Source organism: Triticum aestivum, chromosome 6D, assembly GCF_018294505.1.
Source record: "Triticum aestivum cultivar Chinese Spring chromosome 6D, IWGSC CS RefSeq v2.1, whole genome shotgun sequence".
Lineage (NCBI taxonomy): Eukaryota > Viridiplantae > Streptophyta > Magnoliopsida > Poales > Poaceae > Triticum > Triticum aestivum.
The window spans coordinates 431,054,820-431,078,368 of NC_057811.1; the positions used below are offsets into that span (position 1 = coordinate 431,054,820).

General features: G+C 41.5%; 1 protein-coding gene across 1 annotated transcript; it reads right to left on the minus strand.

Annotated features, from left to right (window-relative positions):
* Positions 1-2,342: 2,342 nt before the first annotated feature.
* Positions 2,343-20,992, minus strand: LOC123145603 (protein CTR9 homolog). Its single transcript, XM_044565068.1, has 24 exons — positions 20,740-20,992; positions 20,105-20,171; positions 19,761-19,952; positions 18,812-18,912; positions 17,613-17,699; positions 17,418-17,534; positions 17,264-17,327; positions 16,969-17,183; positions 16,739-16,823; positions 14,300-14,400; positions 14,116-14,208; positions 12,010-12,078; positions 10,605-10,697; positions 10,267-10,521; positions 9,120-9,200; positions 8,891-9,052; positions 8,422-8,517; positions 6,994-7,095; positions 6,805-6,912; positions 6,497-6,721; positions 4,117-4,383; positions 3,954-4,025; positions 2,948-3,238; positions 2,343-2,741 (listed from the first exon to the last, which is right to left on the minus strand). Exons 1-24 carry the CDS (start codon positions 20,878-20,880, stop codon positions 2,622-2,624), a joined length of 3,204 nt encoding a protein of 1,067 aa, XP_044421003.1. The 5' UTR covers positions 20,881-20,992; the 3' UTR covers positions 2,343-2,621.
* Positions 20,993-23,549: the final 2,557 nt, after the last annotated feature.

The window sequence follows — 23,549 nt, forward strand, 5'->3', positions numbered from 1 at the left end:
TACATTTGTGCAGCGATAATAAGCTGACCAAACACTCGCATCCAAGTTGCAGTTTGGTTAGTGCTTTTGGCTGGGAGACTGAAGGATTCTCTTTTCTGGAAGACGATTCCCATCGACTGATATTCTTCACTTGTTCTCACTTCATTCCGTGTTAAATTCTCCGCATTGCACACGAGCGCTAGAGGCCGTAGAAACCCCCAAACAGTGGCTAGTAAAATGAGGATTGCCGGAATCTTTTAAAAGACGGTATTGATCCTATTTCCTTAAGGCCTTGTTCGGTTGAGTTTGGATCCGAAAGGATTGAAGGGGTTTGAGGGGGATTTAAGCCCCTTGTAAGCCAAAATACGTTCCAATCCTTGCCAATCCTCTCCAACCCTTTTGGGAGAGGATTAACCGAACAAGCCCTAAAAGAGGTGTTGGGAATTAGCACACAAATGCATTTGTGGTTAACTGATAACTGCAGCGGAAACAAAGTAATCTCAGCACCACATCATGTACTAACTCAAGGATCGTTGCTTAGCACGGAAGGAAACATATGCAGCAGCATATATGGAGGCAGAAAATGTTAAGCAGCAGGCAAGACACTCCTCAGCCTAGTGTCTTGTGGTAGGAGTAAGTTTCTGGATAGCACCAAGCATCAACAAAGAGACACCAGATTTACGTGTAAAACCCCTCAACTTGAGGGGAAAAACCACGGGCCGAAGCCACCCAAATCCTCTTCCACTATTATCAAATGTGGGATACAACAAGTTCTTCTCTAGACAGCACTAGAGGATCTCATACATCAAGATTTCTGAATCTTGGATGAACACAACAAGATTTGGGGCTCAAGAACTAGGGATTGGAACAATCTCACCAAAGATGGTGGAACCGAAGCTTGAAGGAGGCAAGGTAGTGGATCTGGACCCTCACAACCTTGGGGGGGGGGGGGGGAGCTCCCTTTGCTTCTTCCTTCAATCTTCCTCTTCTTCCCTTGCTCTCTTGGTTTTTCTCTCTTCTTCTCTCTTGGAGGATGAACTAATTTTCGTCACACTTGGTGGTGGCTGCTGGATGGAGGGTAAAGAACCCCCATCCACTCATGTGCAAAGTCCAAAATGACCCTAGGTCATAACCCTAATGGGTAGTGGGCTTCTGCACCTCTTTGGGCTGCCTAAAAGGCCTCAAATGGTCATCTCCTCACAGCCCACATGACGAGGATATCCCAACAAGAGAGTTTAGTTCGGGACTTCCACTTTATGTCATGTTGTATTGCTGCCTCGTTCCTTGTTCAAAACAAACCCAAACATGGTCGATCACCAAGGCTTCGTACATGCATGTTTGGGGCTTAGTTGGTTCTCTGCATGGATGTTTGGCCCCCTTTATATGTGGTCTCAAATACAATCTCTAAACAAAATTACTAATTAAGGAACACCTCTTGCAAAGATCACTTTTCTAAAAGCACAGGGGGATTTTCACACGGAAGCACAATTGTGCTTCACGCAGTGCAGAACTCTGCTTTTCACTTTTCGCAAGTACAACTCCGTTTTTCACTTTTCAGTAAGCACATTTCATGCTTCAAGTGGAAGCACAACCGTGCTTTCATTTTTTGGGAAGCATAGTTTTGTGTGCTTCACGTAGGACTGCCCAAATCACTATTCAATGGCGTAGGACTAGTCTGATGGATAAGAGGCAAGCCTTGTGGGGGTCACAACAAGGCTGATCTCTGGTGCGCCCCGCGTTCGAGACATGAAAGGAGAGAGGATTGTACTGACTTTCCCGTTTTCCCTTTCCGTTTAAATATGCGCCAACACCTCAGGAAGTGCCACCAATTATGCAGCTAGGAAATGGCCAATGGGCACCTATTACCCATCTACCTCGGGTAAAAATCCTATTAGAGTAAGTGCATGAGACAAAAAGTTATCCATGGGTATATAGGGAAATCTGAAACCCATGGGGTGAAATGGGTATACCCATACCCATAAAAAATATGACTATGTGCTGTTGCTTTGACGTGTTGTTGTTTACAGGAAATGATGTTGTTTATTAAATGTGTTGTTTATAAGTATGTGTTGTTAATGTATTGTTGTTTATAAATTGTAATTATTATATTGCTTTTCATGACTGCGAGTTGTTGAATTGATGTTTTGCCCACAGGCATATCTATCCTGTCGAGTAATGGTATGGGAATAAATTATACCCATTGGCAAATATGGGCAAGGGTGATGGGTAAGCTCAAGGAGGCAGGTGAGGGTATGAAGTGGCTCCACCCATACCTGGAACGTAGTTTTATTGCAAAAAGTTGCTAGCTTTTGCATTTCAACCCTTAACACGGAGCACCCCGCAAAAACCACAAGACAAGCCCAGACCAGAAAAGACAGGATAGTCATAAAACATACTACAGGATAACGTAGAAACGTATCATGAATTGGATACAGTGCTTCGGTTAGTATGGGGCAAACATGGCCCTTAAGGTTTATCTTTTCTTAGCTCTAGAACTACTGCGAATTCCCTCAAAAAAAGAACTACTACAGAAATTATTTTGTTACAGCCCAAAAGTAAATTAAACTGTTGGGACTTCTACAACAACATCATAACCTAATGTATCATCACTGTCAAGAGCGAGCTTTGTCCTTCTACTTATTTCATTCACTCAGATCATTCGGGCCTGGGCTAGTAGGTTGCACTGATCGCTGCACTGGTTCCTCGTCGTCAGATTCTGACCATGCTCGTCTCTTCCGCTCTATCACGGATTGAGGATGACCCTACAATACAAAAGAGTAGATGAATGCAACTTTGCAGCAAAGCACTTATGAGCATGAACGGTTTAAACCACATATGTATGGAGCAAAATAACTTCCGTTGCATAGCAGGAAACAGATATCAAAGCTCCCCAAAGGAAAAACAAACAAACTTGGATGCAGAAATAAATGTATTTTGACTTTTCTGGGAAAGAAACAGGAACCCTAACCGTTTCATCTTCGGCGTCAGAATCCTCAAGACCAGCAGCCGCAAAAAGGTGATCTGGGGCTTTCTCTGGTTTGTCACCGCCAGGATCCCTTGACATGTTTGCATAATCATCTTCGTCTGGTTCATTTCTGTATTGATCTTCTTCATCATCTTCGTATTGCATCTTTGTCTTCTGATCCTTCCTTCTCTTGCCACCCTTCCTCCTCTTCTTCCCACTGTCCCCATCTTCATCTTCATTCCTGGACCTATCTTTTCTCTTACCAGGGGTGTTGTTGGATGTTTTCCATTGTTCCTAATGAGAAACAGTACATTGTCAAATCATGCTGTAAGCTGTCAGGCAGAATCCAAATGTGCTTGTGACATTACAGCTTTGGAGAAACTAATCCTGGGTTAGGTACTTAAGTTGCATGATCAAAAGCAGATTTTCACACAATGGACAAGAAAAATATTGTCTGTCACCATTGCTATACATAACAAATTCTTGGAAGACTATTGACTGATTTCCCAATAAAGTGCCTATTATTCAGTGATGCGATAGTGCAAGATGAGAATACAGATAACTGTAGAGAAAATTGTTCCCAAAGGGTTCCAAATAGCATGAGGAAACATTGCAACTTATTTGTGATTGAATAGTCTTTTCCACATAAGCAACCATAAAAATGTGTCACATCAGACAGTATAAAGAAACTATGTCTTCTGTAGGCACAAATAGCCTGGGGCCAATACCAACAAACATATCTCAATAATGGAGTGGCATACCACAGCTGGTCCTCCTTGGCGAACAAAGAACAGCTGTGTTCAATCTCAGGTTGTAATCAACCCGACCAAAACCGATGGAAGGGTGCTAGTTCATTTTTGGTATGTGCAGGCAAGTCGAGTAGCTCTAGCTCAAAACTTTGTATAGGCCGATTTTCACGGGTAGATTTGAATCGTTCTTTAACACTTATGAACGAATCATTGACATCTATAGCTCTCATTGAAACACACATGGTAATATATAAAAATACCTTGACACGCTCAAAGTGCTGCTCCTGTTGCATTACTTGCTTTAATTCATCCTCTTGCTTCCTTCTTTCTAACTGTTACCAGCACCACATTAGCCATAAACATATAATATTTTTCAAACACAAACAGACATTTATGATGAAATACATGCAGCAAGAGCAGGACCTGGAATTTCCTCTGTTCTTCAGCCCGCCGGCGAGCTTCATCAGCTAAAGCAATTTGACGGGTAACTTCCAATTTTTGCTTGGTTTGCTTCTCAGCTTGTTCAGCGGCATCACGATGAACCTTAGCAGCATCAAGCAAATGTCTGCAATACTCGACATGGGTTTCTATTTTCCTCTCATCAAAACCATGGGAATGGTACGTTGATGCAACAGACAACAGACTGAACACTCTAATGGCGTTCTGAAGCTCAGAGACTGTTGCACGAACCTAGAAAAAGAAAGCATGCAGCAAAAATTAGTTCTGTGGTTAGTAAAGAGTACATACAAGATGATAGATTGTCATATCTTAAACAAGGTGGGCAATGGCCTCTAAAAGAAGCGATCTATTTAGTGAAGAAAAAACTGTCATGAGGCTTTTATTCCCTATGAGAGCTGTAGGCCTGTAATTCATAATACCATCTTTCAGCATATCAGGGTCAGATCTATGTTCCAATAAGTCTGTAGATGGGATTACCCAATTTATATTGCCAGAACATTGCAGTAGTTTTGTCTGCTGTAGCTTGCAGCACGGAAAAGTTTGGTATAGATCTTAACAGGGGACTTGTATGCAACACCAGGATCATGTGGTTCACACAAGGTAGTGTTTGGATAGGGTCGGGTTGAATGGGATAGGACAACCTGAAAATTCAGGATGGAATACAAACACTCCATCTTTGATGGATGAGACTCTGCAGCATTTTGTTTGGGATGGATGGACGCTATTAATTAATTAAATTATGCCATTAACTTTCATTAATAATAGTTATCATGCACTAATCAGCAGACGCTAACACTAAGCTGCATTTGGCATTTCAGTGGATTACGATCATCATGTTTATGTAATCAGCTTCTATATATATTTTTATGGTTGGCTAACCAGCATTTTCCTATTTATGTGCCTATTTTTTCACAACAGATTACTGAGGAATAAATTCATCACAAGTTGACAACATGGTTCAACAACCGGAAACTAAGCATAAGTGTGAATAACTAGATCACTTATCAATCCCAATCTTGAAGTAATTATCACCAACTATTGCCAACGCTCATGATTACTTGTGCATGGATGAGCTTATTTGGTCAAATGGGTGAATGGGCCTGTCAAACATTTCTCGGGGACATTCCTTCCAAGTTTAGTGAGCTTGTCCAGGGTGGAAAAGCCTCCCACAGTCCCACCCAACCAAATACAGGGAGATGCAAGGATGATTCATATAGGTTTTGGTAGTGGCGGCATCTGTAACCATGAGCCTTTTTTTAGCGGAAACGGTAGGGGAGGCCCCGACAGTAAATTTTATTAATAATAGCAGAAGTAGAGAGGGGGGAGGGGGTTGTACAAAGGGGAAACTAGGAAGAAGGGCTAGGGCTAGAAAAAAGCCAATCCAGCCTGAGCCTGAGAGAGGCGGAAAGCTAATCCTTCATTCTGTAAGAAAGAAGAGACCCCTCTTGAAGTTAAACAACAGATACTTTAGCATTTCTCTGCTTCCAGATATTCCACGCCGCAAACACAAGAACCTCAAGGAAGAAAGGCTTGCTGATCATAAGTTTCGCCTGGGAAACAATCTCCTCCATGGATGAAATGTGGATATCAAAGCGAAGTCTGAGACACTGCCAGCATGAGGAGCTGAAGCTAAGCCAGAAGAGGTGATCGCGAGTTCCGAAGGAGTTCGATTGGCAGAGAGAGCAAATGGAGCCCCAGGGGAATTAAACTGGCGAAGTTGAAGCATGTCTTGGTGTTAAGTTTCTCATTCAGGAGCCAGGCAAAGCCTTCGAGCTTAGGAGAGCACTTGGAATTCCATGGCAAGAGGTGAAGGATGGAGCTTGGAGATGCTGAAAATGAGCCTTGTAGATTTCTGAAGATGAGAAAGTTAACCCCCATGAGAAGGACCAAGAATCGGCAGCATACGGGAAAAGATGCAAGCTGACCAGGAAATGTCTGAACTCATGGAATTCAACAAAAGCCTGGCTGGAAAGGGGGGTGGAATAGATCCAAAGGGTCTTGGGTGGTAAGCACATCATGGACCGAGACCAGATTATCAAGGGCAAGAGAATGCAGCCAAAGGATTCTTCTCCACAAAAGTTGATCAGTCCAATAATCACCCCAAAAAAAAGCAGTGTCACCGTCAGCCTTCAAACCAAAAATGACTTCTCCCTAAAAAAACACAGGGATGACGGATCACCTCAAAAAGCTGGATAATGGAGAGAAATGTGGAGTTTGGAGGATATAGAAATGAGCCACATGGTATATACCAAAACCAGAGAGATTTGGGTGGTATTACCTTTTTTTCTCTTACTTCATAAATCAAAGAATCAGAAACCAGGCAAAGAGAAGTATCAGTACTGACCTCATCAACTGTTCGTTTTGTCTTCTGTAGGGTAGAAGCAGAAAACTTCTGCATTGAAACGCCAACATTAAACCGTAATAAATAATTTGATGGAGCCAAATGTATAGCTCTCAGCAAAGATTTCCGGCAGTCTTGCCATTGCTCAGCTTCATAATGTGTTCGGGAAAGGTATAAGAGTGTAGTTGCATCTGTGTTGTAGAAGAACTTCCGTGCACAGTTTTGGTACTGCAAGAAAAGGAATTAGGAACTTCATTCATCCGAGAGAGAGAGAGAGAGAGAGAGAGAGAGGGAGAAGAGAGGGAGAGTACCATTTTAACTGCTTGTTGGAAAAGGCCTTGAGCAAAATATATGTGGGCCAAATTGATCCATACATCAGGTACCTGAACAAATATACTTCCTGATGCAGCTTCATGTACCTAATATCAAATTGGTGATGCACTTTATTAAAGTTCACAGTTTGTCATATAGAATAATGAATATTGTTTTCCCTTTCTAACCTGTGTAAATAACTCCTTCGCAATATCCCATTGGGCTTTCTCAGCATGTAAGATTCCAAGACCATTTGCAGCAAACATATTACCATGGTTCTGCTTTAGTACCTGAATCAGAGATTGAGATCCCAACAATGAGCAAACCGGCACTTAAAGAGACCATACCATCACCAATCCCTCAAAGCACTGCAGTACATATTTTGCTTTCAACCACACATTTGCTTTGTGGTTCCAAGAAATTAATGCTCTCATGTAAAAGAAATTTAATCAAAGTGCATCCAATTCAGTTGCCTGTTTATTTACAATTCTCCAGAAAAGAAAATGTATCATCATTCATCACATCTCGCTGGATGGCTTGCTCGAGTATGACTCTGGAACTCAAACTCACAAATGTACCAACCAACTTCCTAAGTTTTCAACTTGACTTATTAAATATCATGCCATTATATTTCTGTAGAAATACAACTGTGAGATTTGAGGCAAACATGACGAAAGTGTAACATTGCAAATCAATAAAGAGCTTGCTAGATGTCCTGATGTCCTACTACAAATATCACTCGCACTACAAATTATGGCATTCAAATTCCTAAGCTTTTGACTTTACGCAGTAAATATCATGACTTGATCAATGATCATGTACAAAGTGTTTCGTCCCAACCGGAGAGTTGTTTACTCTTTAAAACAAATATGATTGCCTAATTCAGTGATTTAATCTCCAAAATACATTAAATATGGAGACAGGAGTTAAAACTAGACAATTGTTTTACTAGAAAACTAACAGAAATAAAAAACTAAGCATTTGCTACACTTTTAAAAAGATGGCATTAATGTAATAAAGAACATGAGAAATCGTGCTAGAAATATAATTACTGAAGTTTAAAATAGATTAAATGTAGCTTTTGATTCTTGTGCAGAGGATCACAGAACAATTTGCCTGCTAACTCTTTGTTAGCCTGAAATACTACTAAACAAACAAACAAAAAGCTTATCAACAGTAGAAACTACAAGCTGACATCAGGCCCAAGAATAGTCGGTTCTATCTTAAACAATAAGCAATAATCACGGATGAACTTCAGGGAACATAAATTACGGAAGATGTTCCTGAGATATCCAATCAAGACAGGCCATTCTGAGCATCAACATAAATGGTGAATATAAATGTACATGTATAATACATGCCTACACACAATTACCGAAACAAAAGACAGCTGCTGAAGAACAGTTTGTGGGGTATATTTCTGTACTCCCTCTGTCCCATAGTATAAGACCTTATTACATCCGATTTGCTCACAAATCAGATGTAATATGGTCTTATATTATGGGACGGAGGGAGTAACAAATATGAAGGAACAGAATCTATTGCATGAAAACCTCCAAAGACCTGATGAATTTGAGAAGATAACTGGGAATAATAGCTGGTGTAACATATCATACATTCAAAAAAAGTTCCTTTGCTTTCTCCCGATGAGTGGCCTCGAATTTCGGGGCCTTTTTCTCAGGGCGATTGGCAGCAAAGTAGTTCCAGTTGCCCTGTAACAACACATATGCAATTGATCAGTCGGAGAAGAATTAAGTAACAGTCATTTACAGTGAAAATTCTGTATTACAATGACCAGCTATTGTAGAACTGTTGGAAATACAAGGGGACGAGTTATATATGTAAGCCTAACGTATCACTAAATTTGGTGATACACTAATGGTCTAAATTACTTGACGCATTTTATCCTGCCAGCAGGCAGCAGCCAATTCATAAAAGGAAAATATGACGCACTGTCATTACAAGCTATATTAATTCAACAGTAATTGTAAACTGTAAACAGATAACTCAGGATGGAAGGGATTTACTTATTAAATTCTACCACGGCCATTCAAAAAACTACTAGAGTGAAGTAGGCTCACATACCAGCTGAAGCCATGAGTATGGGTCTTTTCCGTCAGTAGCATCTTTAGCATCACGGAAATGTTCCTTCGCAGTGAGCCAGGTTTCATCACTCTGAAGTTCAAGACTTCCAAGCATAGACAGTGCATTTGGATACTTACTATTTATCTTTAGAGCATCACCTATCTAGAAACAAATAAACCATTATTATTCTCAGTTAAGAAGAACAACAAATGTAAGCATCAGTACTTACCAGCTCAATGCTCAGTTGAATATTGTTTTTTTCTTTTGCAATAGACCCTAACCTCAGATAGGCATCAATGTAGTCTGGGTACTGTTATTATTATTAAAGAAAACAGGGAATTAGAATATAATACAAGTGTAGTACAAATACAAAAGAGTGTCTTCATTGTTGCACAGAGAATCCTGCATCACAGAATAATGCTACAGAGATCTATTTTAGAAGTCTATAGGAAACCAATAACCAATACAGCAACTCCAAAATAAATCACCAATACTTGTCACTTCAACATTTAGTAGGGAAGTTTTCCCATAATGATACTTATACAGATCAGGAACTTCACTTCCTCAGGGTCTGTACTTGTGATAGTTATTTGGGGGCCAACTTCTATCAAAAACATAATATTAAGAGCTTTTCTTTCATGTAGACTTCATCTATTTTTCCTTGAGCACGCACCTGACTGCATGTCATTTTGTCTTAGAAGAAGAAAGCATCGATATGACGTGATGTGGACGACAGATTTTTTTAAACAAATTGCGCAAGACAGCTTTTGAAGATGAACTTTTTCTAGACAATGTAAACAACATCAAACAAAAAATGTTCGTAAGGCCCTCGACAAGCTTTGACACTAAGGGCAAACAGAAGTAAGAACATAGTATTAACTGAAAAAAGAATGGGAACTACACAAAAAAGAATCGTGGTTACTGACTGAGGAATATATGCATAATATCCTGATAGAAAAGATTAAATTCTCACAAAATGACTGGCAAAACAATGTAACTAATACATCTGTGGTGGACGGGGTAAACATGGCAATGGTATCTCAACTATATCAAGAGAAGACCAATACAAATGAAACTAAAGGTAACTGACTGCAAGTTTTAGAGAAGCTGCAAAAACAAAGTCACACATGAAGGCATGTGCGCGCAGGCAAATGACTCTAAACATCAGAAAATGACAGACAAAATTGTGTGCAGATTGCAGCTGCAATAAACACCAGGAACACTAAGTAAGAAAAAGTGAAGGTTACAATTTCACTGTTTTCATGTTCTTTCAAAGCATGCTTTCATCCCCAGTTACATTTATACTGTAAAATAAGTAAATGAGAGACAGAGAGAGCGGACACTCAGGAAGGGTTTTGGGGATGACACCACAGTACCTTGAAAATAATGAGACGGTAAAGGAGGCTGGCTTTCACAGTATCATGAAGCTCTTCCAATAATCTTGCATAGTTAAACAATGTGGTGACTTTATCGCAGGGTAATTCAAGAGATACGTTTTCTTCAAGTTGGTGAAAAAAACTCTGATCCCTGTACTGCACACTCCAGTTTGCTATGGAACTACCAGCAGTCCCATCCATAATTGAAACCCAGATACCGTCTCCTAGAGCTTCCTTAAAACTTTGCTCAGCCAACTGAAAGCATGAACAAAAGAGGTACTGTCAGGTGTATACATGAAAATGTAAATACAATGTTATATGTATAACAGTAAACAAACCTCAAACTCTGCCTTCTCAAAATAAAGAAGTCCAATTCCATTGAGCAATTCAACCGGTATTTTCTCTCCTGCCTTCCTTAGGAGAGTACATGCCTGAGAAATGCTAGATAAGATTATGTATTACAAGGAGAACATCCAGTCCATTTAATAGTATTAATCCCCTAAGCTTTCTATTGATCGACTTAACACCCTCGTGTTTTAGTACCCATTCAGTAACCTGTCAAACTTGGATGTGCCTGGGAAATGCTAGATAAGATTACATCTTATAAAAAGTAGATTATGAGCTCCCTTGAAGTATCAAATGGTGTCAAGTTTAATCGTCTTTAATCTGCCAAACTTTCTATTGATCAAATTGACAAGCCCATGTTTCAGTACCAGTTCAATTACCAGTCAAACCTGGTTTTGCTTAGCCGGATTGATAGTGTGGACGGTGATATTGCCACATGGGCTGCCATAACACCTGGTTCCGCCACTTTTAAGCACAAAATGAATACTGACATCATCAAATCTCCACGTCTTCTTCCTACCCCCTGTCCAACCGAGCCATGTGAAAGGAACACGGAGGGAGGATATGTAGATTATGATAGCAGCATCCATTTGTGGTGGATGGTGGCAAAACTAGGATATGCCAGATGAAGTGGCCCAGTATTAGGAGTTCAGGGGATTATGTGGGTCCAAAAGGAGTTATAGGAAGCTAAATAGACAAAGCCAATGCTTCTGGGGAGTAAAATATGTTTCCTTTTTAATAATCAAGTAAAATACGCATGCATTTGATCAACGAAGTAGTTAACATGCAGCAACAAACATAATGCAGCAAACATTTGCCACGCCAATACGAAGATCATAGCCAGAATGCCAGCCTTAGCTAACCTAGCATCACCAACGTGTGCAAATGATGCATGATCTGCCATGCCAATATGCAAATCATGGCCAAATAATCCACTTTAGATAACCTATAATCACCAGCCAACACAACCAAGTATATGGTTTTTCACGCTGCAAACCAATTTCAAAGTTCGAAGAGAAGCACATATAGTTTCATGTGCCAATCCTGCCAGAATTGACCCTAGAGAGTAGGTGATGCAGCATGATAGAACAACTCAACTTTTAGGAGAAAACCGGTTTTATCACAGCCAATACACTGGTAATCTAGAGGAAGAAGAACCTAAGCTGATAGAGTGATGAAGCCTATAATTAAATGAATCCACCTTCTGTAGTGTTAACGTTTGTTTTTTATATTAATCATACATTTGTGGATTATAAGATTCTAAGAAACAAAGTTCAGTGATTAATCCTAATTCGGAAACACTACACAAGTTTGATAGAAGGGGGAAAACAGCATTTTAAGAACTCCAACGTGGCATTGGTCAACACAATAAACATATAGCTAGTTGAAGAGCCTTACTGTCTTTAAGTATTCCATGGCAGCAGCCCAATCAGATTCTACCAACAATTCACCGAGTTCAACAAATGCCTGCATAGTGGATTAATCAACAAGATTATATGCAAAAAACAAACATTGGAACTACAATATCAGATATATGACCAAACCATGTATTGAATAATGCAACAGAGGTAGTACAGGAAGATGGGATTATTAAATAAGCGTCCAAACTTCACATAAGTACATGGTCAAATATCAAAAAGGAGCAGAAGTTTAGATCACTTGACTCCAGTTAACCTTTCGTGCGATGCTTTAGGCTGTGTTTGTTTCAGCTTCGTAGGGGGTTTCCGTTGAAAAAAGCTGGCCTTCCCGAGCTTCTTCACTTAAAAACGAAGCGTTATGTCTTTGCCACTAATATTTGGCTTATTTACAGCACAGATGCCACTGCACACAGTGCCTCTCCATCTCTCTCTGCTCTATTGCATTAACTGAACTTGGACACAGAAAGAACTCGAAAAGCTAGGGTTCCTCGTCCCACCGCCGCGCGGCCGAGCTCCTCCCCGTTTTTTTGCTATTGTGTGCATCGCTGGCTGCTGCTATGTTATGTATATGATCGCTGTGTGCTGTTATATATCTGCTGCTGATCCTGTGATGCATGTTTTGTTGTCGTAATAAACCGAAAAACAAGAATTTGTGTTAGATGTTGCTCATGTGATGCATTATGGGGGTGTTTGGTTAGGCTGTGGGAAACCAGCTTATGGTTGTGGGCTGTCTGTTGTGGAAAAGCGGCTGTGGCCTGTCTGTTGTGGGAATATTGTAGGTCGTTCGGCAAACTGGTTGTTAGACTGGCTAATTATGGCATTTGATTCAATATTGTCGCATGATAGTATAAGCTAAAAGCACATAAATAAGTGGCAGTTTGGCTTTTGGCTTATAAGCCAAAAAAGCCACCTCCAATAAGCCTAACCAAACACCATATACCACACTCCAGTTGTACATTGATATTGTGCTGTAAGATCACCATTAGTAGCTGCGATGTTAAATTTGTTGAGTCCATCAGTTATGTTCTTGTCTGGCAAGTACAACGGGGATCTCAAGTGAATATCAAGTGAGGGTTTTGTTTGTGATGGTTATAACCAGAAACTCAGCATGAGCATGCATCTGTTTCATGCGATATATTGGAATCTGAGTGCAAGAAGACGCGTGAATTTCTTGCAAACAAGCACTAGACAGAAAGAGACAAACTTCTATTTCTGCTTAATATCCTAATACAGTGCAAATAATTTCTTCACACTAATCGCACCTTTTACTTCTCAACAAGGGGAAGAAAAACAGAGGGAATTATGGTTCTAACAGGTTTCTTTCGTCAAAGACGTGGTTACGAACTTACGATTTAATCCACACATGTATCAGTACCAGGGACAGGACAACCTTGCAATTTCCATTTTTTTTATAGGCATTTCAAGCCAGTGCTTGAAGAAATACATCATTGTTGTACACTCTTCTAGAGCACATAAGTAGGGCAGAGACTGGAAAAAATTGCCGTAACTACACTCTTGATTCGCTCACTTGAAACAGAGAATCCTAAGGCCATGAAGAGATACAGTGAAACAAGGGAGTAACTGATGTACAAATATTGTACATTTTATGTTTGGAAACCAAATAGAATGAATGTATACCCCTTTTCTACAGCAAATAAAAAGTGTGACTCTTGCAGTATTCCTCAACATCAATGAAACAATATCTACAAATTTGCATGACCTGGTAATAACTGCTGCTATAATAAATTCCATATTTTCATCTAATCATCGAACAACAGGACATCTTTAGAGGAATTGTTGTACACTCTTCTAGAGCTGCAATAAAAGGTGTGTGTGTGTGTGGAATCTATAATTTAGCGTGCCCAACTATCAATGAAGTTTCCTAGGTCCAGACATCCTAGTTCACACATGCATCCAAGATTGGCATTCCTGATCCTTAATCATCAATATCGCAACATCCAAGTGAATACAAGTTCAGTTAGTGTAGTGTTTTTGTAACAGGCGACAGTGATACAATTTGTACAAAATCGATGAATTTGTGGTTTACAAATTATTCACTAAAAAGGAGAAAGAGACGAATGACTACCTGGTGATCTTTTGGATCAATCCGTGTAACCTTCTTAAAGGTTTCTATGGCTTTGTCATTCTCACCCAAGTTTGCATAGATGTTCCCAATAGCCTAGCACAAGCAACATAAATCATTTCATTCATAATCAAATGGAATGCTTTGGAACAATGAATAGAAGCATTTGATTAGAAACACGTCTTACCTTCAAACTTTCACAATTTTCGGGGTGTACCTCCAGCACTTTCTCGAAGCTAGCTAAGGAACGTTTGAAGTCACCGAATTTTAATTGTATTTGACCAAGGCCTGGTTCAGATCACGAGTGTCACAAAACAGCAACAAAATACACAATAAAATATTCTAAAATGGAATTAAAAAATACGGATATGCCCAAGTATCACCTGAAATATCGATTAAGAGACAAGTATATCATGTATTTTAAATAGATGGCACTATTTCATTTATAACTAGCAAATCAATAGGAAGACAACAGGCACATAACTGATGATGAGATATGAGTACCTACTATAAATGACATGGGTTTCCTCTGGCCAACTTGCCAGAATTTTTATCAGACCTCACACTGCTTGCTTTACCTTGACGATTCTATCAATTCATAACCACCATAGTTACTATGCTATCCATGATTGTTTGCCCTTCGCAAGTAACTGATGAGTTCATCTTGGAGAGATGGCTCACAACTAACGAGTTTAAGAGACCTCACATATATTAGATTCTCCTTCGAATCACAAACATAAGTCCCATCAATGTGGGATGTGATCCATTCTACATCTCCGATTTACCCACTCCCCAATCAGTGATTGCATATTCCGTTCAATCACTAAGTAGTTTGATGCCTCAGGCAGAGATGCTTATCTCACTTGTCGTACATATATTGGAGCAATAAACTTCTTGTTGTATTCCTTTCCTTTAGGCGGCATGGCTCTCAACTTGATGTTCTCATACACACACAAGGCCGACTGTCGGACAATAATGAAGGCATGTGCTCGGACGATTGTCAGTGACATCGGATGTTGCTCACGACATCACTTCTCGTTCAGTTCCCGTGATATGCAGCGACTCTGGTGAATACTCACCGAACAATGAACTTGTGGCACCTTGGTTCGGCTACATGACCAAACAGAGTGCATGGGGAGCGGATCAAGAGATCGAGACTATGATATGCGTATGACACCAGCATGTGCAATAATCTCGACGCACGTCGTAGACAGAATAGCAAGAAGTGCAGATAATATATTGGTCTTTCTTGCAAGAGTCTCCAAGCACAAATGAGGGGCGCCTCCCTACTTACAGCGGCAATGTGCATTTACATTCCTGCCCCTAGGCAGTTTACGGTTGTACCATTTGTACTATCTTTAGGAAACAAAGCACGTAGTTTATCAGTTGATGCTGGACGCACGATATGCACTGATAACTGACAACAATAGAGGGACAAACCACACAAGCAGCAACTGACCTTTTTAAGCTAAATATCTATGTGGTATAGTTTTTACGCATAATGCATTTTATGGCAACCGACCCCCTACATAAATTTATAACACTTCTTAAAGCATATGGCGAGGTGACTTCATAGATACGACCCTAACTTAAGATAACACCAAATTCAATCACAACACTTACTTAGTATGACAGCATAATAACTTACAGCCACTAGCAGATTAAACCAAAGCACAGAACCTAACCTAGTACAGAGTATAACATCTTTCAAACACACAGAAAAGAAACTGCATAATGAAAGAGAGAAGACGATGCAAAGCCCTCCCCCTCTCACTCCCTCCCTGCCTCCCTTACTCTTAATAACTATGCTATGTGGTTCGGTCTTAAAAACTACGATATGTGCTCTAACAGAGAACTAATTGCAAGACACTAAGCACATTAGCGTATACTCCCTCCGTCCAAAAATACTTGTCATCAAAATGGATAAAAGGAGATGTATCTCGAACTAAAATACGTCTAGATACATCCCCTTTTATCCATTTTGATGACAAGTATTTCCGGACGGAGGGAGTATAAGTCTTTTTAGAGATTCCAATATGCACTACATACGAAGCAAAATGAGTCAATCTACACTCTAAACTACGTCTATATACATCCGTATATAGTGCATATTGAAATCTCTAAAAAAAGACTTATATTTAGGAACGGAGGGAGTACACAGAAGACAGAACTAGCAAATCAGTGTGGCCTTAGACATTAGAGATTAATTAGGTATGCTTGTTGATGAGGCGTGCAGTGCTACTGCTGATTATGAGTCACACAAAATATAAACTGTCCTGACTCACCATTTGTACTATCTTTAAGAAACAACATTTCGATATTTTAAGTAGCTTTTACCAGAATATCAGCATTTTTTGCTGGAGCAATCAACTTACTATACACCTCTCCCTCTCCACCTCCCCCTTCCCTTCCACCTTATTAAAAATATCCCTAAATTATTAGCCCAACAACAGCGGAGTTAACTTGCAGGGATTTGGGTGATTTCTGACCATAGCATTGTGCGAGTATTTAACTACTACTTCATCTACTTGAAACATGGAGGTACATAAATGCTAAAAACTGCATACCAGAACAATGTCATGAAATAAATAAAAAGGAAAAAAGTGAATGAGAACAAGAAACTCACCAACAAATGGCAACACAAAGTCTTGCGGTTTATTGACTTCTTTGACAGATGCCATATAATACCGTCCAGCAGTCTCAAAATCACCCTGAATTCAGATAAATTGTCAAAAATACATCACATGTTCAGGGTTGTAAACTAGACTCTCAACACGGAAATCCAAAGTGTCAGCACAGAGAACAAGTGAAATAATACCCAACTAATTCAATGGGTATACGAATGGGGTACATCACCTTACTATGGTATGATCTGGCTAAGTTATAGTAGGATTGTGATTTCAGTAGTCCATGACTGCTTGAAGACAGAGCAGTCTCACTCAGTTGCTCAACCACAAAATGCTGGCCAGTAAAGAAATAATGGTTGGCCAGGTGGTTGAGTGCCAAAGTGCAATAAGGATAAATTTCAAAGGCTCTTCTCATTTTCTCCATCCCACTGCGAATTTCACCAGCTATGGCAAAGTTGCAATACTTAGAAAATAATGAGAAAAAAAGGTGAGAAGGAAATTTCTTGTCTGTAAAGAGCATTTACCTTCATTTGTTTGCAAATCCATGATCGCGAGTGCTACTAGCGCATCAAAGTTTTCAGGGTCCAACTGTGAAGTAATTGTAAGTGAATAAAAGCATGAATTCAACTTAAGGGACAATTATTCTACATGAAACAAGAGACAGATAAAAAATCTTGCCTGTAAGACTCGATCAAAAGCTTGTCGGGCCCTGTCTAGCTGACCAAGTTTGTATCGACAAAAAGCTATACCAAGCCTTACAGCAGCAGGACAATCTGCATATCCCCGCAGAGCTCTCTAGAAAGATGATTGAAATTTATAACATATACTGCAAAATATCATGGAATTGTCAAAAGAACTTGAGCTGTCTCCAACCTTATAGAGTTCTAGTGAGTTCTTATAACATTCCAAAGCTTTCTTGTGTTGTTGTTCCGTGTCACCCATCAGGAAATAAACAGAAGCCTGCACTGACAATATTTGCGACTTGAAGATTAGAACAACTGATAAGAAATATGTCAAAAAAATAATGATTAACACAGGCTTCTTTTAGTTAGTCCCTAAGATAAATTATTACATCTTTATCGATCATATGATAAGCATCAAAGCATAAGATTAAGTTGTTCTAGTAAAAGAGCAAGCATATGAAGGTTGCAGTTTCATTAGTATAATATACATGAGAGATCCTATAACTATTTGAGGGGTGTCAAGTTAGTCCTACAACTTCAAAAGTGCAGATTCAGATCCCAAAAATCTGTATGTTGTTCATCACAGATCCTAACAGCTCAGACCATGTTTGACCTGCTGACGTGGCACGTTAACCTCCACCACCTTGACACAGGTCCCATCCGAAATAGCTGAATGAAAGAACATTTTGCATAAACACCCTTGGTAGGCCTCTTCTTCTCACATGTGGTCCCTCTCTTCTCTCCCACACACGCGAGCACACTCATAGTGGAAGGCAAATGAACTGTATGGAGACGATGAGATGCTAGAAGCCTGTGCATTGAATGGCTCGTCGAACAGGGCAGGCGAGAGTGGGACGGCAAGAAGGTCATTGAGGAACTCGAGGAGAGAAGCATAAAACGAATCATCGTCTACAGCTATCCCCTGTGTGCGAGCTCCGTGTCATTACTGTCCATGAGCGGCAGACTCTGCAGGTGAGAATTGGGCAGCGAGAAGGTCGTGGAGAACCCGGATGAGGAGAGGCTTAAAATGAATCGGTATTTTTCACTTAGTGGTGGCAAACTTTTGTAATTTCCTGCAATTCCACTGAACGCGCTCTAAGGATCCAGAAAATAGCAGCTCCACTGTTTCGTACTAGGGGTCAGCTCAGATCCTAGATCTCGGCTCCGTGGAGCTGGGCCGTTCTGTCCGGCTTCACCCATGGAGTCAACGGAGCGCAGAGCTGGAGAGAATCCGAACAGGCCCTTACAATCTAGTATTTTAATAGAGAGAATCCAAACGGGCCCTTACAATCTGGTATTTTAATACTAAAAGCAAACTGCGGTCATGCAGAAGTACACATTATATACTTATGTTTGAAACAAGCATTACAGAAACCTGAAGAAAATTACCTGACCAAGAAGGGCTGGGAAATTATCCCCATCCTCATCCAAAACAATCTTGAATGAGTCAGATGCCATTTGCAACTCACCCTTGGCCACGCAGAGTTGACCTAGACAGCAACGTCAACAATTAAAATGTTAAAAACCATACTCCTCTAGTCAGAACAGCAACATGACAGAGCACTTTGCTGGTAGATAAAGTGCCCCCCTTTAGTCCAGTACTCCTAGGTTCTAGAGAGCAGTTGCATGATCTTGTCTAAGTCTAATAAACCAGTACGAGAAACCAACACTTACATAATACATAGCAGGTGCAACAAATAAAACCAAGGTTGTAAAATGAACAAAACTGCATGACTATAACACCCAAAGAACATCCAACCAAGCAGCACTTAGGCTTTCATCCATGCTTCATCTGAAGAGGTTAACCATGTGGGTTTGGATCATTCCTGAGCATTACAAGCTATTTGTAACAGAAATTCAACTAGCCACTTGGGACTAGCCGCAACACTACCAGGCCTCACTGGGCCCATGGCATCACAGTTTAGGTATATTCTATAAAAACTTCACAAACACATTGCTGATCTTGTGTCATTCAAATTTACAATGTTCTGGTGAATTAATGAACACAAAAACACTCATTCTTTCTGTTTATCACGAACTAGATAGGCAGAGCTATATAATGTCTTGTAGCATGTCTCTGATTCTGAAATTGAGTTTCTATGATAGAGAAGCTACAAACAAATACAACAACATTCAACATTAAACAGAAATATCAAACTATCAACAACAAAAATTCAAACAGTCACTTCATCTAAGATGATGCTACACTTAATTTAATGAAGTGCTACGCAACCATAACCAAAGAAGAAAGTGTGCTATAAAGAGATGCACATAAGAGTCACGAAACTATAAACCACAACATATCTGAGAGCTCTGAAATGTTCTGAAGTGGTATAACCTCTTCCAATCCATGTAGAAGGTTCAGTTTCATCTATCCTCGATGCCCTATTGTAGTACTGAGTCGCATCTTTGAAATGCACTTCCTTCTGTGGTGCTTTCTCAGCCTTTCCCAAGAAAGTATGAAAAGCACCCAAAGCATTAAGGATGGCTATCCGCTCGTACTTCACATCAGCATAATAATCATCGATTTCTGCAGAGGAGAGGGAATGGTTCAACAACAGCGGATTTATGCAGAAATTTAAAGTAACAATGAGAAATTGAACTGGTGTGGTATAATCAAAGGTGATATTATTGTTCAGATAATAAATTACAGTACAGGAAAAGAACTATAAAAAAAATAACCTGGGCCAGATCCTTCCTCTAAAATCTGTCGGAACTGTTCGAGCTTCCCTTGCTTGAAGTATTCTCTCTGTGACAATAATTTTCAGAAGTAAATTAGAAAAAACAGGTACCAATCCGGATAGTTCGATTTCACAAGAAAACTACCTATAAAATTACGAGACAGGGTATCTGCAAGCATAACAAGTTTCACCATGAAACTAGAGCTTGGATTAAACGCAAGTCACGTGTGTAAGGACCGAGATTTCGAGCATGAAACTCTGGCTCAGCAAGAAGCTCTTCTTCAGATCTTCCACTCAAATTATCCGTCCGAACGTATCAGGAAGGTATCCTCAGTACCAAAACGTCACCAGCATCACCCCTAGCCGAAATAGCTCCGGCCGAACAACCAGGGCAAAGCAGAGGACGGAATGACAGGCGCGCGCGCACGCGCACTTGCATTTGGAGAAATTCTACCAAAATCGGTCAAACCCTCAGAAAGCCCGCCTTGAAGCTGAAAAGGGTCGCCTCAGCGGGAGCGAGACTCCGCCAGAACCCTAGCCGTAGAAGTTGCTCTATCCGCGCCGCCGAAGACCTAGACCTAGACCTAAGTGAGGTTGCGAGGGAAGCTTGGGCTCCTGAGAGCGGAGGGGACCTACCGCGATGATGAGCCAGAGGTGGAGCGGAGCTTGCTCGGCCTTGAGGATGTCGAGGATGTCGGAGGCGTCGGCGGGGAGGTGGTCCAGCGCCACCCGCACCTCCTCCTCCGTCCCCTGCACCGGTATGTACACGCTCGCCATCCCGCCGTCGCTCCCCTCTCTTCCCTTCCCTTCGCCGCCGCCCAGGGGAGAGAAAATCGTATATGACAGGAGAGGAGGAGCAAACACCCACGGGAGGTTGGGCAGCGGCCCATTTACTGCCGCGCGTTTTTTTTTACGGGAATAGCGGTGCGATGTAATGGCCCGGCCCAAATCCCGATTTTTCATCATCGGTTAAATTAACCTTTTTATTTCGGATTTAAGAGTATTATTAATTAGTTTTAAATAAAAACGACAAATAATCTTACGGAAAACCAAAAGGAACATGTACTGTTTTAGAAAATGTTCTTGAAATTTGAAAAAGGATTGACCCTTGTTCACGGAGTTGGACTTTTGTTGACCGAGGTTAAAAAAAAGACTTTTGTTGACCGCCTCATACTTTGTTGATTAGCCATGTAGGATTGTTTATTTATTGGAAAACGTTTAAAACCGGTGCACCGGCCAAAGCGCTCGGCCGGCCTCACGCCAGCCTGGCGATCCTCAGGGTCATGTGTCGCCCACTCTTGCGCATAGGCCCAACCAACCCTTTTTTTAGGGCCCATAACCAAATCCTTATCCATCCAATCACTTTTCTTTGTCTTCCTTGCGCTCTCCCGCAAGCAACTCCTGCTCCTCCGCCATGGCCCTCGCCGGCCCAAGCTCCGCCCACCCTAGAGGACCCTCACCAAAGTTGCTCCATCCCAGGCACACGAGCCCTTGTGCATCCCTGCTCCATTCGTTGCCGATGCTGGGCAGGAAAACGTTGTGTGCAGCCATGGTCGCTACAACGATGAGCTCAGGCGGCTATGGTGCGCGGCTGGAGTGAAACTGATTAAACTAGCATCGCGAGGGGGGTTGTTGCGACCGTTGATGTGAGATGCTGGAACCGGGTGACGAAGGAGCTTCGACCCGTGGCAGAATTTGCTACAACCAAATACGGCGAGGGCATGACCCAGGACGGCGACGACATAGTTTTTGATGCAACCGTCATCAGTTTTTGCTACTACTGATGTCTACAATTGTTACCACCGGCAACGTCATTTGCTACATCCTTCACGATGATGCCGCAACCCCGGCGGTGGCGACAACATTTTTTTACTGCAACCGGCTATGAAAAAAGCTACCACCGGCGAGTTTTTTGCTACAACCATGTACGGATTAGCTGCGACCCGGGTCGGCGGCAACGACATTAGCTGCAACCGTTGTCGGTTTTTGCAACTACCGACATCATTGTTTGCTACATGCTTCACAGCTTAGCTGCGACGTGCGATGACATCAAATTTTGTTGCAACCGTAATTGGCTGTTGGTACTACCAGCGAATTTTTTTGCTACATCCATCAAGGCAGAGTTGCGACCTCCCGACGTCGGCGACGGCGATTTTGCTGCAACCGTAGTCGGGTTTTGCTACGACCGGCGAAGTTTTTTGCTACATCCATTCAACGGCGTGATTGGCTGGTGGGAGTCGTCGACGCAATTCCGTTCAGCGAGCATCAACGGCGAGGGGCGGCGGAGCTACAACCGGAGCCGCTGAGAGCTGAAAACCGTAGGTGCAGCTGTTGCATGCATGGGTCGAGGCAGCGACGAGGACGACCGGCGAGGGTGGGAACCAACGACGAGGACGGCCGGCCAGGGTGGGGACCGGCGACGAGGACCGGCATGTCTTTTTGCTGGAACCAGTCGAGCGCCGGCGACAACAACGACGCGGAGCTGCATCCACAACAAATTTTTGCTACGAAGAACATGTGTTTTTTGCTCGAACCAATCAAGCGTCGGCAACAATGGCGAGGCGGAGCTGCATCCACTGCAAAAATTGCTACGACCAGCATCTGTCTTTGCTGGAACCATTCAAGCGTCGACGATGGCGGCGAGACAAGCGCGGACGGCCAGCGAGCGCGGGCGGCGGAGGGGACAAGCGCGGATGTCACCGATGGCCGGCAGGCGCGGGCGGCGGCGAGCGCAGTCTTCGCCATGGCCGCGAGCTACTGGTCAACGGGCGCGTGAGACGTGGAAGGAGGCACGAGGATGAAGCGTTTTTGCTTAGAGGATAATGTGGGGATAAGATCTTACGGGTATTATTGATCTAATCCAACGCATGCGCGGGGACCGGCCCAAATTTCGGCCGGTCCGCCGGCGCCTATCGTTCGCCTATTTATTTTCCCCCAACACATATAATCTGTTTATTCACACATGCTAAATTAGTGACTTCCTATAAAACCATCTAATGAGGAATGTCATGGTCTTTTACCATCGCGGTAAACCAAATACTCCTCTATCCAAAAATTGTCTTAACGTTGTACTAACTTTACAAAGTTGTATTAAGGTTGAGACACTTATTTTGAGACGGAAGGAGTGGTTAATAAGCTATCAAAATGCCAAACTATACTCTCACTTATAAAGATTACAATGACCCCAATACTTAGACGACTCTATAAGAGAGGTTTTCAAAGCAAGTGACACCAGCTTACTTATTTCTCTGGTCCAAGCATAGTGAGCTAGTAATCATGAAATTAAGTATTTAGAAGATAGCATAGAAAAAAGATAAAAGTTTGGACAGGTTGCCATGTCTAGCCTGTCACGTCCGCTTTTTGATTTTGTTAATCTTATAAACCAACAACAACATACAACTTAGCAACTTATAATCCATGAGTTCCTAAAAGACATGATTACACTT

What these genes read in the sequence shown, in the direction of transcription:
- LOC123145603 (XM_044565068.1), bottom strand. Translation starts at nt 20,880, where the DNA reads ATGGCGAGCGTGTACATACCGGTGCAGGGGACGGAGGAGGAGGTGCGG. An exon ending in TCCCAGCCCTTCTTGGTCAG is followed by an intron (nt 17,700 to 18,811) that starts GTAATTTTCTTC and finishes TTGTCAGTGCAG; the next exon opens with GCTTCTGTTTATTTCCTGAT. An exon ending in CTTTGTGTTGCCATTTGTTG is followed by an intron (nt 14,401 to 16,738) that starts GTGAGTTTCTTG and finishes GATCTGAACCAG; the next exon opens with GCCTTGGTCAAATACAATTA.